This window comes from Choloepus didactylus, chromosome 11 (genome assembly GCF_015220235.1).
Source record: "Choloepus didactylus isolate mChoDid1 chromosome 11, mChoDid1.pri, whole genome shotgun sequence".
Taxonomy (NCBI): domain Eukaryota; kingdom Metazoa; phylum Chordata; class Mammalia; order Pilosa; family Megalonychidae; genus Choloepus; species Choloepus didactylus.
The window spans coordinates 61,018,212-61,035,187 of record NC_051317.1 but is presented as its reverse complement, the minus strand read 5'-3'; the positions used below and the strand labels follow the sequence as shown (position 1 = coordinate 61,035,187).

The following is a 16,976-nucleotide window of genomic DNA, read 5'->3' as shown; positions in this document are numbered from 1 at the left end:
TATAGTAAAAGCTCTTTTAAATATTTCTCTATACTATTATAGAATGATCCCTATGACATAAAGTTAACTGAAAAAATCAAGGTGGAGAAAATGTTATAAATAAAAAAAAATCAGGAATATTTAAACACTGAATATTTGATGAAATTAGGAAACTGGTTAATTTCTGTATGTGTGATAATTTCATTGTAGTTATGGTTTTATTTTTTTAAGTCCATCTCTCTTGGAGATACATACTGAAATATTTACTGTTGGAATTATCTGATGTCTGGGATTTGCTTCAAAATAATACAGGACTGTGGAGTATAGATTAAATGAGGTTTTCCATGTATTGATAATTGTTTAAAGTGGAGGGTGACTATCTGGAGGTTCATTATACTATTCTATTTTCATGTTTGAGATTTCCCATAATCAGAAGTTAAAAGAACTCCTATTAGGAAATTTATTGGAAAAAAACAAGAACTAAAGCTCCTTGTATACTCAGGGTTTACAGAGGGAGGAAATAAGGAAGAGAGTGAGGGAAATCCCAATCTGTGTTATCACAAATATGTCTTCAATAATTAAATGATAAAATGAAAGAATGAATGAATTAATAATCAAACCCAGCTCTTCTGATTCTAGTGCCGTGCTGTTTCCACTGAAGTTCAAGGTGGTGCCTCCTGTATGGCATCGGCTAATTAACTCCTGTACGTTTCCAGATGGGGTTTCTCACTTGTTTTCTCAACATTGCGCTTTGTAGTCCAGGTTTCTTCCTGGGTTCCATGTGCTTTGAGCTTGCTGTGTGACTTGCCTTTCTGAAATGGCAGCATCAAATCTTGCCTTTTTTCCTCCAAGCAGCTGTTTCTGTAGAATTTTAACTACTATTGATTTAAAACACAGCTTGAGTTAGATGATACAGCACCCACTTTGATCAGCTCATAGACTGAGTGGCTGTTTGTTTCTAATTCTTGTCTCCAAAACCCCAGAGAGGGACCACTGAAAGCTGCACAGACACTTATGAGGGGAGCATGGGTTTATTGTTGCATGGAAGCTTTACTTTCCACCCATGAGACTTACGAAATTAGAGAACGTTGTGTTTGGGAAGGTTCCAGAATTGACAAAGACCAGTAAGTAAGAGTTATAGGTATCTGGCAACTAAATTAAAACCTGATTCGGAATAATCATACTCACTCAGCTAAGAAAATTTCTATTCAATTCCTTACCTGTACCAGAAGTGCTCCTGGGCTATATTGTATTTCCCTCATTCAGGTATTTCCACTGGCTGGTAATATCTTTTATTCCTAAGAGAATCCCCTGCCAGCCTTGTTTATTATAACCTCAGCACCTGAACAGCACTAAGCAGCACATAATTGTTTAATAATTATTTTTTGATTGAATACTTTAAATGAAACTTCAAGGGAACCAACTAAAATGCTGTGATCCTGAAGATGAAGAAAATAGAAGACAGGAAGGGTCTTTAAGGCAGTGTGCTGGTTTGGATGTATTATGTCCCCCAAAATGCCATTATCTTTGATGCAGTCTTGTGTGGGCAGGAAAGGTATTGGTGTTGATTGGGTTGGAGATTTTTGATTGGATGTTTCCTTGGAGATGTTATCACTCAATTATGGGAGAGATCTTTCATTGGATAATTTCCATGGAGGTGTGGCCCTGCCCATTCAACATGGGCCTTGATTAGTTTACAGGAGCATCATATAAGCCCAGACAGAAGGAGCGAGCTTGCTATAGCCAAGAGGGACACTTTGAAGAACACACAGGAGTTTAGAGAGGACATGCAGACGAGAGACAATTGAAGACAGCAGTTGAAAGCAGGCTTTTGCTCTGGAGAAGCCAAGAGAGGAAAAACGCCCTGAGAGCAACTAAGAGTGACATTTTTGAGGAACCGCAGCCTAGAGAGGAAAGTCCTGGGAAAAAAGCCATTTTGAAACCAGAACTCTGGGGCAGATGCCAGCCACATGCCTTCCCAGCTAACAGAGGTTTTCCAGACGGCATTGGCCATCCTCCAGTGAAGGTACCCGATTGTTGATGACTTACTTGGACACTTTATGGCCTTAAGACTGTAACTTTGTAACCAAATAAACCCCCTTTTTAAAAGCCAATTCATCTCTGGTATTTTGCATTTCAGCAGCATTAGCAAACCGGAAGAGGCAGTGTCTGCTTTTCACTTCAGGACACTGACACTCAGGGAGCCCACTGCCTTGCTCTAAGTTCCAAATGGCAGAATGAGAGCAGAGACAGAGACCTCTTTTCTCATGGTCTTGTCACTGTGTTGCAGCCTATTTTTTAAAGGATGGCAAATTGACTATGAGTTTGCAAATTGAGATGAGGATCCACGAGAGGCCACTGGGTGTCTGTCTCTTTATATCCTGTTTGTATATGAAGTGATGGGCACTCGTACACAGAAGCTGTAAAAGGAAAAAGAAGAAAGAGGGGTCTTTGGTAGTGTCATGAGAACTCTAGGGTGCATTCTCTCTGGACTCAGGAGATTGGAGTTAGGGCTGGTCATGGGAAGATTCATGAACTGGGTAAAACTTGTCTTTCTTTCCATACCTTCTTTTATCCTCTCCTCCTCTACCCTCCTTCATGATGCAAGGTCCTCAACCTTGTTGCTCTACCTGTGCCTCTTCTTCAAGGTCCCCTATAATCTTCCCTGACCTGTGTGCTACTTTCCCTAGGATCCTGAGGCCACAAGTGAGCAGGTGGGAGCCTCCAAAAGTAACTGAAGCTGATGTGTAATGGCAAATTCTCTGTCCTGCATCCTTAGTTTCTCCTTCATCATACCATCATGCTGTTATTTCTCCTATTTTTAAGAACAATAACAAAACACTCTCTCTTTACACACCCACCCCCTTCAATGAGCACTCCATTTCTCTCCTCCTAATGTACAAAAAAACTTCTATATTCACTGCCTCTACCCTTTATCCATTCTTTCCTAAAATCTTCCAATCAGGAATTTGTTCCCACCACTCATCTTTTTAGGGAGTATCTTGTCAACTCCTCTTGTCAAGGTCACCAAAGGCTCCTATATTGATAAATCCAATAGTGAATTCTCAGTCCTAATCTTACCTGACTCATCAGGATCTTTGACACAGTCAATCATTTTCTCCTTCTTGAAGAATTTTCTCCCTTTTGCTTTCTATACACTCCCCTCTCTTTTTCACTGGTTCTTCCTCTTTTCCCCAACCTCTTAGTATTGGAAGGTCCCAGGGCACATCCTTGGACCTCACTTCTAGTGTGTTTACACTTATTTTTCCTTAGTGATTTAATATAGTTTTGTGAAGTTATAGAAAACCTATACACATATGATTCCCAAGTTTATAAGTCCATCCTGAGCCTCTCCCTTGACTCCAGACTCTGATCTCTAACTGTTTAATTGACCTCTCTGCTTGGAAATCTAATAGAAAATTTAAATTTACCTGTCCAAATGGAACAGAAGAGAAAGTCCAGAAACATACTCTCACATGTACAGTCACTTGCTGGTGGTCTAAGTTGGTGCCTCAGTGCCATGGAGAGAGGATGGCCTTTTAAGTAATTGGTGCAGGTGAGTCAGGGATCCATGTAGAAAAAAAATGAATCTCGACTCATGTCAAAAATCAGTTCCAGATGGATTTTAGATCTCAGTATGAAAGATGAAACTATCATGTTCCTAGAAGAAGACAAAGGAGACTATATTCATAAACATGGGGTAAGGAAGGATTATTGTAACAGGACACTGAAAGCACTAACATAAAGGAAAAGATTGATAAATTGGGCTTCATTATAATTAAGAACTTCTGTTCATCAAAAGTCATTGTTAAGAGAGGGAAAGGGCAAGCCACAGACTGGGAAAAGACATTTGCTGGACATACGTAAAACAAAGGATTCATATTCGTTACATATATAACAATTTCTTACAAATTGGTAAGCAAAGGCAAAAAACTGTTTCAGTTATCTTCGCCGCTTAACAAACCACCTCAGAACTTAGCCGCATAAAATTAGTTGTTTATTTATTCACAGTTTTGCAATTTGAACAGTTTTGCAATTTGGAGGAGACAATGTATCTGTTAAATGTGGCTCCAGGCGAAATGGCTTGATGGGTCTGGAGGATCTGTGGCCAGCATGGGTTAGCCACATGCCTGCAAGTTGGTACTGGCTGTTGCTGAGAATTCAGCTGGGGCTGTTGGCCGGGGGCTTCAGTTTTCTTCCACATGGGCCTCTCCACCTGGCTGCTTGGGATTCCTCACAGCCTGGTGGATAAGTTCTGAGAGGACACAGCAGCTGTCCCCCTTCTTCAAGATGAGGTCCAGAACCTGCATGTGTCGCTTCTGCTGTGTTCTATTGATCAAAGTGGTCCCTGGCTCCACCCAGATTCAGGAGGTTGGAGGAATATACTCCACCTCTCAGTGTATGTGCGTGTTGAAGGGGGTGACAAAAGAATTTATGGCATCTTTAATCCTTTACAACAATCCAATAATAAAGTTGGGAAAAGATTTGAATAGGTACTTTGCAAAAGGGGTTATTTGAATTACCAATAGACATGAGAAGGTGCTAAACAGCATCAGTTGCCAGAGAAATGCAAATTGAAGTCACAACGAGATACAATTGTATACCCTCCAGGAGGGCTAAAATGAAAAAGACAAACAAACCTGACATTACAGATATTGGTGAAGATGTAGAGCAATATAAATTCACACGGCTGGTGAGAATGTAAATTAGTAGTTTGGTATGACTCAGCAAAACAGTTTAATCCTGGATGTGTACCCAAGAGAAATGCATACATGGTACACTCATGTGAATATGTAATGTATATACACACCAAAAGATATGTACAAGAATGTTCATAGCAACTGTATCAGTAATAACCTAAAACTGGAAAGAAACCTACTAGACATCAACGGTAGACTGGATAAATAAAATTGTGGTATAATCAAACAATGGAATAATATATAACAGTAAAAAATTATGAAGCTTTGCTATGCTTAATAACATAAATGCTTCTCATAGATTTAATACTGAATTTAAAAAGCCAGACACAAAGGAGTTCATATTGTGTGATTCTATTTATATGCAGTTCAGAAACATGGAAAATGAATTATGGTGATGGATATTGAAATAACAATATCCTTTGGGGTGGGCAGTGACTAGAAGGTTATGAGGAGGCTTCTGTGTTGGTGATAATATTCTAGGTTTTGTAATCTTGATGGCTGTCTGTTTGCCAGGGCTGCGATAACACAGGTTGACTTAAATAACAGGAATTTATTGTCTCACAGTTTCCTCGAAGTTTGTCATTCTCTTGGTGGCTTGCCAGCAGTGCATAACTCAGTCTCTACCTCTGTCACATGGCCATCTGTCTCCATCGGTATCCAGATTTCCTCTGCTTATAAGGACTCTAGTCATATTGGATTAAGGCCCACCATGATCAAGTTAGCCTCATCTTAACTAATAGGATTTTTTAAGATCCCTGTCTTTTTCCTCACATTCCAAATACGTCTGCAAATCTGGCTGGCTCTACCTTCAGTATAGGTCGAGATACCAACCATCGCTTATTTAATTGCTCTTCCTACTTCTACTCTTGCTTCCTACAGGATATTCTCAGCACCGCAGCCGGAGTGATCACTCAAAGCGCACATTCCTCCATGGCACTCCCCAGGGGCCCTCATTTCACTCAGAGTAAAAGCCAAAATCCTTAACCAGCTTACAGGGCCCTGGAGGATGCAGCCCCGTTCCCTCTCTCTTTCTTCTGCATCCTTTTTCCAGCCACTCTGGTCTCCTCATTGTTCCTTGAACACTGGTCACACATTCCCCATAATCCCTTTGCACTTCCGGTTTTCCCTTCCTGATCACTCTTCCCCCAGTAGCCATGTGGCTCATATCCTCCCCCTAAGTCTTTTACCAGACATCACTTTCTCAGTGAGATCTACCGTGACCACCCTAATTAAAATCACCCTTCCTCTGCATTTAACCCCCCCCCATTTTTCATATAGTTTTTTGTCCCCATTTTTCTACTCATCCATCAATATACTGGATAAAAGGACGGCGATCCACAAGGCTTTCACAGTTAACATTGTCACCCCTTCCTGCTTTGAATTTCACCTTTGCACTTACTACTTTCTAACAAACTATATATATCCCTTATTTATTATGATTACAATATGCCATTCTCCTTTATATAATTCCCTGGGAGTTTCTGAAGCAATTTAATGTTTGGGATCTCTAGTTTCAAGCTTCCTGGTTGCAAAGTGCTTTTATATTCCTGTAAGTTAGTTTAACCTGTGAGCAAACAAGTACTATTAGCCCCCACCTTTTTTTTTTTTTTTTTTTTTTTTTTTCCCTAAAGCAGGTGAGGAAATTAAGCCTTAGAGACCAAGGTCATGGTGCTAGAAAGTGGTAGGGCCAAGACTTGTACTTTGGTCTCCAAGGCGTTGGCTCCAAGGCCATTGTTGTCCCCTACAGGAAACAGCTGTAACTACAAGGCAGATGCGATTTTGGAGAGAACCCTGCAGAGAGATGGGCCAAAAAACAAAGGGTTTAATTTAGTTAGGAAGAAATATGGGAGGTGGTGAGTGTGTGGACATAAAAATGACAGAGCCTGGCTAAGAGGTAACTAGCTTGTTGTACCAGGGGCTCTTACAGAGTCAAGTAAGGACAGTTCTGGCTTTATTCACGTCCTCAGGCTAGAACTGGGGACGAGCAGGGAAAGGTAGGCCCTTTAGTACCCACATCCCTCAGTTCCTGGATTGGGATGTCATGCCCTTTGCTTTGCTGGTGCCCACAGATCTCTTAGGGGTCTTGGAAATTCCAGGGGACTCGTAGGAGAAAGATGTTTAGGTTTCAAGAGATTATTTCATGTTTTTTAAACATTCTTTTTACCAAACTCCCTTTCTAATCAGAGTTGAGATAACTTACAATAAAAATGCCAATTAAAAGGACCAATAGCATAAACCTAGAAGTTAAATAGCAAATGTGGGGGCTGGGGGATGTAGTGAGCCAAAAAATATTGCTAGTGAATTTACTGCAGTTGGAACATTTGGTTCTGATCCCTTCTGGAACTGAAGAGAAAATGAAAACTAGTAGTTATTGTCTGATTAAAAGAGGCCTGACATTTGGTGATGGGGATGTGGAATTTTAGGGTGCTAATATCTAACAAGAATCCATTACACAAAAACTATTTAAGGGACATTGAATTAGTGGATTCTTATTTTTAGTAGCCTATTTTAAAACATTTTACTGCTACCAGATGAGTGTTCTACTTGCCCAGTAGCGTTCTCTAGAGACTAAACTGCAGAATGCTTGGGTGGGGTATTTAGGGGAAGCAGGATTTGCGTTGTGGGGAGACACCTGTGCTTCCATGCTGGCCCACTTCCCTGCTCTAAACTTGCTAAGCACTCTTAGCCAGCACTCCGTAATTTTGCACTTTCCTGTACATCACTGTCTTTAGTGTTTTCTGCATTTTAATCTGTTTTTTCCAGCTAAATTTGTAAACCTTTTGAGGGTTAAGAGGTCTTTCACTTCTTTTGTATGCCGTCAGTGACAGACTCATATTATTTTTTTAAAATTCATTTTTATTGAGATATATTCACATACCATACAGTCATCCAAAGTGTATGATCAGTTGTTCACAGTACCATCATATAGTTGTGCATTCATCACCCCAACCTATTTTTTGAACATTTTCCTTGTACCAGAAAAAGTAAAAAAAGAATAAAAGATAAAAGTAAAAAAGAACACCCAAATCCCCCCCCCCCACCCTATTTTTCATTTAGTTTTTGGTCGCCATTTTTCTGCTCATCCATCCATACACTGGATAAAAGGATGGTGATCCACAAGGCTTTCACAGTCACACTGCAACCCCTTGTAAGCTGTATTGTTATATGATCGTCTTCAAGAGTCAAGGCTACTGGATTGTAGTTTGATAGTTTCAGGTATTTATTTCTAGCTATTTTGCTTCACTAAAACCTAAAAAGGGTTATGTATATAGTACATAAGAGTGCCCAACAAAATGACCTCTCGACTCCGTTTGGAATCTCTTAGCCATAGAAATTTTGTTTCGTTTCATTTCGCACCCACCTTTTGGTCAAGAAGATGTTCACAATCCCATGGTGTCGGGTCCAGATTCATTCCAGGGAGATTTACACCCCTGGGAGTCAGATCCCACCTGCCGAGTTGGCTTAGCTAGAGAGAGAGGGCCACTTCTGAGCAACCAAGAGGCACTTGGGGAGACTGATAGGCGCAATTACAGGCAAGTTTAGCCTCTCCTTTGCAGTAAGGAGCTTCATAAGGGCAAGTCCCGTTATAGAGGGCTCGGCACATCAAACCGTCAGTCTTCAGTGTTTGTGAGAACATCAGCAACAATCCAGGTGAGGAAGTCCAACACTTCCATATTTTCCCCCAGCTCCTCAGGGGGCCCTGCATATATATTTTTATTCTCTGCCCAAATTACGTTGGGATGTGTCACTAGTTCACACTAACCTATGCAAACCTACCAGGTCTCACTATTAAAAATTCCATGTAATTATGGTATTTGAACAAACTGTACGAGTTAAATTGTTTAAGAAATGTAGCTTTTGCACCAATTAACTATCTCTTCCCTTGGTCTTACATGGAATTTGAGGTTTTAAAACACAGTCAGGGGTGAGGGGTTGCAGTTCCCTCTGCTAGGCTGTGGAGAGCTTCTGAAATGGCGGTGCTGCGGAAAGATACACTGCAGCTGGAGAGCATGGCCGAGGTGGGCTTTGTGTGCTTCTTCCAGGGCATGCCTCAGAAGACGACCACCACGGTGTGCCTCTTCCAGTGGGGCGATTTCTATATGGCGCACAGCGAGGATGCGCTGTTTGCCGCCCGGGAGGCGGTCAAGTACCTGGGGCCGGCAGGAGCAAAGACTCTGGAGAGTGTTGTGCTTAGTAAAATGAATTTTGAGTCTTTTGTAAAAGGCCTTCTTTTAGTTCATCAGTATAGACTTGAAGTTTTCAAGAATAGAGCTGGAAATAAGGCCTCCAAGGAAAATGATTGGTATTTAGCATTTAAGGCTTCTCCAGGCAATCCTTCTCAGTTTGAAGACATTCTCTTTGGTAATAATGACACTTCATCTTCCATTGGTGTTGTGGTTATTAAAATGTCCACCGGTGATGGCCAAAGACAGGTTGGAGCTGGGTATGCTGACTCCATACAGAGGAAGCTAGGACTGTGTGAGTTTCCTGATAATGATCAGTACTCCAATCTTGAAGCACCTGATTCAGATTGGAACAATGGAATGTGTTTTACCAGGAGAAGAGACCTCTGGAGACATGGCAAAACTGAGGCAGGTTATTCAGAGAGGAGGAATTCTGATCACAGATAGAAAAAGAGCTGAATTTTCCTCAAAAGACATTTATCAGGACCTTAACCATTTGTTGAAAGCCAAAAAGGGAGATCAGATCAATAGTGCTATCTTGCCAGAAATGGAGAATCAGGTTGCAGTTTCATCACTGTCTGCAGTAATCAAGTTTTTAGAACTCTTATCAGATGACTCAAATTTTGTACAGTTTGAACTGACTACTTTTGACTTCAACCAGTATATGAAATTGGATATCGCAGCAGTAAGAGCCCTGAATCTTTTCCAGGGCTCTGTTGAAAAACCACTGGCTCGCAGTCTCTGGCTGTGTTGTTGAATAAATGCAAAACCGCTCAAGGACAAAGACTGGTTAATCAGTGGATTAAGCAGCCTCTCATGGATAAGAACAGAATAGAAAAGAGATTAAATTTAGTGGAAGCTTTTGTAGAAGATGCAGAATTGAGGCAGAGTTTACAAGAAGATTTACTTCGTCCATTCCCAGATCTTAACCAACTTGCCAAGAAATTTCAAAGACAAGCAGCAAATTTACAAGACTGTTACCGGATCTATCAGGGTATAAATCAACTACCTGATGTTATACAGACTTTGGAAAAATACGAAGGAAAACACCAGACGTTGTTGGCAGTTTTTGTGACTCCTCTTATTGATCTTTGTTCTGATTTCTCCAAGTTTCAGGAAATGATAGAAACAGCTTTCGATATGGATCAGGTAGAAAACCACAAATTCCTTGTATAACCTTCTTTTGATCCTAATCTGAGTGAATTAAGAGAAGTAATGGATGACTTGGTAAAGAAGATGCAGGCAGCATTAATGAGTGCAGCCAGAGATTTAGGCTTGGAACCTGGCAGACAGATTAAACTGGATTCCAGTGTGCAGTGTGGATATTACTTTCTAGTAACTTGTGAGGAAGAAAAAGTCCTTCGTAACAATAAAAACTTTAGTGCAGTACATATCCAGAAGAATGGTGTTAAATTTACTGACAGTAAATTGACTTCTCTCAACGAAGAGTATACCAAGAATAAAACTGAATTTGAGGAAGCCCAGGATGCCATTGTTAAAGAAATTGTCAACACTCCTTCAGGCGTTGTAGAACGAATGCAGACACTTAATGATGTATTGGCTCAGCTGGATGCTGTTGTCAGCTTTGCTCATGTGTCAAATGGAGCCCGATTCCATATGTATGGCCAGTCATTTTGGAGAAAGGACAAGGAAGAATTATATTGAAAGCATCCAGATGTGCCTGTGTTGAAGTCCAAGATGAAGTTGCATTTATTCCTAATGATGTTCACTTTGAAAAAGATAAACAGATGTTCCATATCATTACTGGCCCCAATATGGGAGGTAAATCAACATATATTTGCCAAACTGGTGTGATAGTTCTCATGGTCCAAATTGGATGTTTTGTGCCATGCGAGCTGGCAGAAGTGTCCATTGGCGACTCAGGTAGGGTCTGGTGACAGTTGAAAGCAGTCTCCATGTTCATGGCTGAAATGTTGGAAACTGCTTCTATTCTTAGGTCCGCAACCAAAGATTCTTTAATAATCATAGATGAATTGGGAAGAGGGACCTCTACCTATGACGGATTTGGGTTAGCATGGGCTGTATCAGAGTACATTGCCACAAAGATTGGTGCTTTTTGCATGTTTTCAACGCATTTTCATGAACTTACTGTCTTGGTCAATCAGATACCAACTGTTAATCTACCTGTCATAGCACTAATCACTAAAGAGATCTTAACTATGCTTTATCAAGTGAAGAAAGGTGTCTGTGATCAAAGTTTTGGGATTCATGTTGCAGAGCTTGCTAACTTTCCTAGGCATGTAATAGAGTATGCTAAGCAAAAAGCCCTGGAACTGGAGAGATTTCAGAATATTGGAAAATCTCGAGAATATGATGAAACAGAACCAACAGCAAAGAAATGCTATCTGGAAAGAGAGCAAGGTGAAAAAATTATTCAAGAATTTCTCTCTAAGGTGAAGCAAGTGGCCTTTACTGAAATGTCAGAGGAAAACATCACAGTGAAGTTAAAACAGCTGAAAGCTGAGGTGATAGCAAAGAATAATAGTTTTGTAAATGAAATCATCTCGCAAGTAACAGTTACTATGTGAGAGAATCCCACCAATGGAATGAAGATTATATTGTAAGCTATTGTCTATGACACTTTTGTATTGTTTTATACTTTGCACTTTTTCCATAGTATTAGCAGTTTATGTCCATAGGATATCAATTTAATAACATATTTAGTAACAATACTTTGCTCTTAAGAACATTTTCATGGATGTTTATTTTGAAAAACAAGAGCTGTAAATGAGGAATACATAAATGGACATAGGCAATAGTAAGTAATAGGTTGAATTATATAAATAAAATCATGTAGTTTGTGGAATTTGAAAAAAAAAATGCAATCAGTATTGTCCTTTACCATTTGGCCCTATTTGCCCAAGCACTAACCACATCTGCTTCATTCATAGCTCTAATCGAAGTTTGGACTCTTTTTCAGCTTTTTTAACAGTTGCTGTATGTTCTAATACTAACATTCGTATCTGCCGAGTTCTAGCTCTGAGTTTCAGATGTCACACAGATACCCAGTGTTCCAGAGACCAATCAGGTTATACACAAAGGGATCAGCATTTCAGAGCTTGGAGACAGCCATTTCAGTTCAGGAATAGATTTGACTGCTGTAAGAGCTTACAATCTAGGGACCATTACAATAATCGTTTCCCTGTTAGGCTGTGCTCTAAGATTCAATTCTGAGTTTACACATTGTACTGGTGAGGCATTATTGTGTTTGTCTTCGTTTCTGGCATAATTCACTCAAAAGGCCGTCTACAGATTCCATTCACCTCATTGCATGTCTCACAGCTTCATTCCTTCTCGCAGTTGCTCAGTATTCCATTGTATGCACACACAACCGTTCATCATTCTGTTCCTCAGTTGAGGTACTCTTAGGCCACCTCCAACCATTGCAAATGATGCATATTCTCTCCATAAACACCAGTGTGCAAATGTCCATTCAGTCCCTGCTCTCAGATCCTCCAAGTAAATGAGGTTGCATGACCTTATGGCACCCATATACTTAGCTTTGTGTGGAACCACCCCACTGTCATCCAGAAAGGCTATACCATTCCACCTCCTAACCGACAGTAAATATGTATATCCTTCTCTACATGTTTTCTCCAGCACTTTTATCCCTGTTTATATTTTTCCATACAATTTTATAGAACTATATTGACAAACCATATAATTATCCACAGTGTACCATCAGTTGTTCATGGTATCATCATACAGTTGTGCATTTATCACCACAGTCAGCACTTGAACATATTGATTACTATGAAAAAAGGTTTTTTTTTAAATGAATAATAAAAAAGATAATAAAAATAAAATAAAATATCATACAATAGTAGGGTCAGAGAATACTACTAGCAAGAATCCCACATCCCTCCCTTATATCCCACTCTCATACACCTTTAGCTTTAGTATATTCCCTTTGTTACATTTAATGGAAGCATATTACAGTGTTATTGTTGACCACAGACTCCAGTTTGCTTTGATTATATTTTTTCCCCAATATCACCCCCTTTCCAACACTCTGCATGGTTGACATTCATTTGTTCTCCCACTTGGAAGAACAGTTTTACATTTGTACATTTAGTCACAATCCCTGACCACTCCAGTTTTTGCTAAGTTAAGCAGTCCCAGTCTTTATCTTCTATCTTTACTTCAGGTGTCATTCATGCCCCTAGCCCACCTCTTTCAGCTTTACTCATGGACATCTTTGTTCCGTGTAGTTACAATATTGTGCTACCATCACACAGTCTTGTGCTATCTATTTCTGGATCTATACAATCAATCCTGCTGAACATTCTGTAGTCCTTCAGCATCAAGTGCTTGATCTCTACCCTCTGTCTATCTCCTGGTAGCCTGTGTTACCAGCTTTTAACTCTCAGAGTTTGCTTATTAATGTTAGTTCATATTAGTGAGACCATACAGTATTTATCTTTTTGTTTCTGGCTAACTTCATTCAACATGATGTCCTCAGGGTTCATCCACATTGCTATACGTTCCATGTCTTTGTTCTGTCTTACATAATATTCCATCATGTGTATGTGCCACAGTTGCATAATATTCCATCATGTGTATATGTACACAGTTTGTTTATCCACTTGTCTGTTGATGGACATTTGGGCTGTTTCCATCTCTTGGCTATTGTGAATTATGCCGTGATAAACATCGGTTTACAAATGTCCATTTGTGTCTTAACTTTCAGTTCATCTGCGTATATACCTAGTTATGGAATAGCTGGGTCATGTGGCAATTCTATACTTAGCTTCCTGAGGAACTGCCACACTGTCTTCGAGAGTGGTTGCACCATTCTCCATTCCCACCAACAGTGAATAAGTATGCCTCTTTCTCCACATCCTCTCCAGCACTTGTAATTTTCTGATTTTTTTTGATAATGGCCATTCTGTTAGGTGTGAGATGATATCTCATTGTAGTTTTGATTTGCGTTTCCCTAATAGCCAGTGAAGTTGAGCATTTTTTCGTATGTTTTTGAGCCATTTGTATTTCCTCTTCAGAAAAGTGTCTGTCCGTGTCTTTTGCCCATTTTTTAATTGGGTTGTTTGTCTTTCTGGTGTTGAATTGTAGGATCACGTTATGTATTCGGGATATTAAACCCTTATCTGACATGTGGTTTCCAAATATTGTCTCCCATTGTGTATGCTGCCTTTTTACCTTCTGACAAAGTCCTTTGATTACAAAAGTGTTTAATTTTGAGGAGATCCCATTTGTCTGTTTGTTCTTTGGTTGCTCATGCTTTGGGTGTACAGTCTAGGAAACCACCTCCTGTCACAAGATCTTTAAGAAATTGCCCTACATTTTCTTCTAAGAATGTTATGGTCTTAGCCCTAATGTTTAGGTCTTTGATCCATTTTGAGTTAATTTTTGTATAAGGTGTGAGATAGGGGTCCTCTTTCATTCTTTTGGAAATGGATATCCAGTTCTCCAAACACCATTTATTGAAGAAGCTGCTCTGTTCCAATTGCTTTGGCTTGACTGCCTCATCAAAGATCAGTTGTCCGTAGATGTGAGAGTCTATTTCTGAACACTCAATTTGATACCGTTGGTTGGTATGTCTATCCTCATGCTAGTACCATGGTGTTCTGACTACTGTAGCTTTGTAATATGCTTCAAAGTCAGGTAGAGTGAGACCTCCCACTTCATTCCTCTTTCTCAAGGTATTTTTGGCTATTCGGGGCACCTGGCCTTTGCTAATGAATTTGGTTATTGGTTTTTCTATTTCTGCAAAGTAAGTTGTTAGGATTTTAATTGGTATTGCATTGAATCTATAAATTAGTCTAGGTAGAATTGATATCTTAATTATATTTGATCTTGCAATACATGAACACAGTATGTTCTTCTATTTTTTTTAGCTCCTGTTCAGTTTCTTTTAGCAGTTTCTTGTAGTTTGCTTCGTATAGGTCTTTTGTGGCCTTCGTTAAGTTTATTCCTAAATATTTGATTCTTTTGGCTGCTATTGTAAATGGAATTTTTTTCTTGATTTCCTCCTCTGGTTGCACATTACTTGTGTATAATAACACTACAGATTTTTTGCATGTTGATCTTGTAGCCTGCCACTTTGCTGTATTCATTGATTGTATCTAATAGCTTTACTGTAGATTTTTCTGGATTTTCTACATATAGAATCATGTCATCTGCAAAGAGTGAAAGTTTTACTTCTTCCTCTCCAATTTGGATGCTTTTTATTTCTTTTTCTTGCCTAATTACTCTAGCTAGAACTTCCAGCACAATGTTGAATAACAGTGGTGACAGCGGGCATCCCTGTCTTGTTCCTGATCTTAGAGGGAAAGCTTTCAGTCTCTCACCATTGAGTACGATGTGAGCTGTGGGTTTTTCGTATATTGCCTTTATTGTATTGAGAAGAGTCCCTTCTACTCCTATCCTTTGGAGTGTTTTCATCAGGAAAGGATGTTGAATTTTGTCAAATGCCTTTTCTGCATTCGACTGAGATGATCATGTGGTTCTTCTGTTTTGATTTATTGATGTGGTGCATTACATTAATTGATTTTCTTGTGTTGAACCAGCCTTGCATACCTGGGATAAACCCCACCTGGTTGTGGTATATAATCCTTTTAATGTGCTGCTGGATTCAATTTGCAAGTATTTTGTTGAGAATTTTTGCATCTATTAAAGAGATTGGTCTGTAATTTTCTTTCTTTGTAGTGTCTTTGTCTGATTTTGGTATTGGGTGATGTTGACTTCTTAGACCGAGTTGGGTAGCTTTCCCTTCTCTTCAATTTTTTTGGAGAGTTTGAGCAGGATTGGTACTAATTCTTTCTTGAATGTTTGGTAGAATTCACATGTGAAGCCCTCTTGTCCTGGGCTTTTCTTTTTTGGGAGCTTTTTGATGATTGACTCAATCTCTTTTCTTGTGATTGGTTTATTGAGGTCGTCTATTTCTTCTCAAATCAATGTTGATTGTTTATGCTTTTCTAGGAAGTTGTCCATTTCATCTTCGTTGTCTAGTTTATTAGCATATAGTTGCTCATAGTTTCTTCTCATTATCTCCTTTATTTCTGCAAGGTCAGTACTTATGTTTCCTTTCCAGTTTCTGATTGCATTTATTTGCATCCTTCCTCTCCCTCCCTCCCTCCCTCTCTCTCTGTCTCTCTCTGTTAGCCTAGCTAGGGGTCCATCAATTTTGTTGATTTTTTCAAAGAAGGTTGTTGATTCTATTGTTTTCCTATTCTCAGTTTCATTTATTTCTGCTCTAATCTTTGTTATTTCTTTCCTTCTGTTTGCATTGGGGTTAGTTTGTCGTTCTTTCTATAGTTCTGCCAGGTGAACAGTTAATTCCTCAGTTTTTGCTCTCTCTTCTCTTTTAATATAGGCATTTAGGGCAATAAATTTCCCTCTCAGCACTGCCTTTGCTGCATCCCGTAAGTTTTGATATGTTATGTTTTCATTGTCATTTGCCTGGAGGTATTTACTAATTTCCCTAGTAATTTCTTTCTTTACCCACTGGTTTTCTAAGAGTGTGTTGTTTAGTCTCCATATATTTGTGAATTTTACAGTCTTCTGCCTGTTATTTATTTCCAATTTCATTCTATTATCATCCAAGAAAGTGTTTTTTATAATATCAGTATTTTTACATCTGTTGAGACTTGCTTTGTGACCCAACATGTGGTCTATCCTATAGAATGTTTCATGAGCACTTGAGAAAAATGTGTATCCTGTTGTTCTGAGGTGTAGTGTTCTATAAATGTCTGTCCAGTCTAGTTCATTTTTTGCGCATTTGACATTTCTGTTTCCTTATTGATCCTCTGTCTAGATGTTCTATCCATTGATGAGAGTGGTGCACTGAAGTCTCCAGCTATTATTGTAGAGTCATCTACTTCTCCTTTCAGTGTTCTCAGTGTTTGCCTCATGAATTTTGGGGCACTCTGGCTTGGTGCATAAATATTTATGATTGTTATGTTTTCTTGAATGAATTGACCCTTTTATTAATATATAGTGTTCTTCTTTGTCTCTTTTAATTGTTTTACTTTTGAAGTCCTCTTTGTCTGATATTAATATAGCTACTCCCACTTTTTCTGGTTGCTGTTTGCGTGACATAGAGGATTTCATGTGTCTTCTTCTCCAGTTTCTG

General features: G+C 39.3%; 2 protein-coding genes across 2 annotated transcripts in view; both read left to right on the top strand.

The window, feature by feature from the left end:
• The window catches only part of ADAMTS12 (ADAM metallopeptidase with thrombospondin type 1 motif 12), a 459,352-nt gene that overhangs the window by 93,229 nt on the left and 349,147 nt on the right, over nucleotides 1-16,976 (top strand). The gene's annotated exons all lie outside the window — the stretch shown is intronic.
• LOC119506256 (DNA mismatch repair protein Msh2-like) lies at nucleotides 8,611-11,454 on the top strand. The gene is given in 4 exon segments (XM_037799244.1): nucleotides 8,611-9,198; nucleotides 9,200-9,582; nucleotides 9,585-10,466; nucleotides 10,469-11,454. Coding segments are annotated over 4 exon segments (2,757 nt in total). The 5' UTR covers nucleotides 8,611-8,650; the 3' UTR covers nucleotides 11,413-11,454.